General features: G+C 61.8%; 1 protein-coding gene across 1 annotated transcript; it reads right to left on the reverse strand.

The window, feature by feature from the left end:
• Window positions 1-11: 11 nt before the first annotated feature.
• LOC108779846 (phosphonates import ATP-binding protein PhnC-like) lies at window positions 12-230 on the reverse strand (the record flags this gene model as incomplete). The annotated part of the gene is made up of 1 exon (XM_018550538.1): window positions 12-230. A coding segment is annotated over one exon (219 nt), but the record flags the coding sequence as incomplete, so codon positions are not given.
• Window positions 231-241: the final 11 nt, after the last annotated feature.

The raw sequence follows: 241 nt of genomic DNA on the forward strand, positions 1-241 counted from the left end.
CGTCTGCGAACCGAGCGCAGTGCATCCCCAGAGGCATTCGAGACGTCGACTCCGAGGGTGACGGCCTTGCCGCTCGTGGGAGTGTAGAGGCCATTCATGTGCCGTAGGAGGGTCGACTTGCCCGATCCTGAAAGCCCAAGCAACACGTTGAACTTGGCGAGACTGAAGTCGATCGTCACGTTGTCGAGTGCCTCGACCTGGCCGAATGACTTGGAGAGCGACTCGACGCGGACGCCGGTGG

The sequence above is a fragment of the Cyphomyrmex costatus genome, unplaced genomic scaffold (assembly GCF_001594065.2).
Source record: "Cyphomyrmex costatus isolate MS0001 unplaced genomic scaffold, Ccosl1.0 C2084600, whole genome shotgun sequence".
Lineage (NCBI taxonomy): Eukaryota > Metazoa > Arthropoda > Insecta > Hymenoptera > Formicidae > Cyphomyrmex > Cyphomyrmex costatus.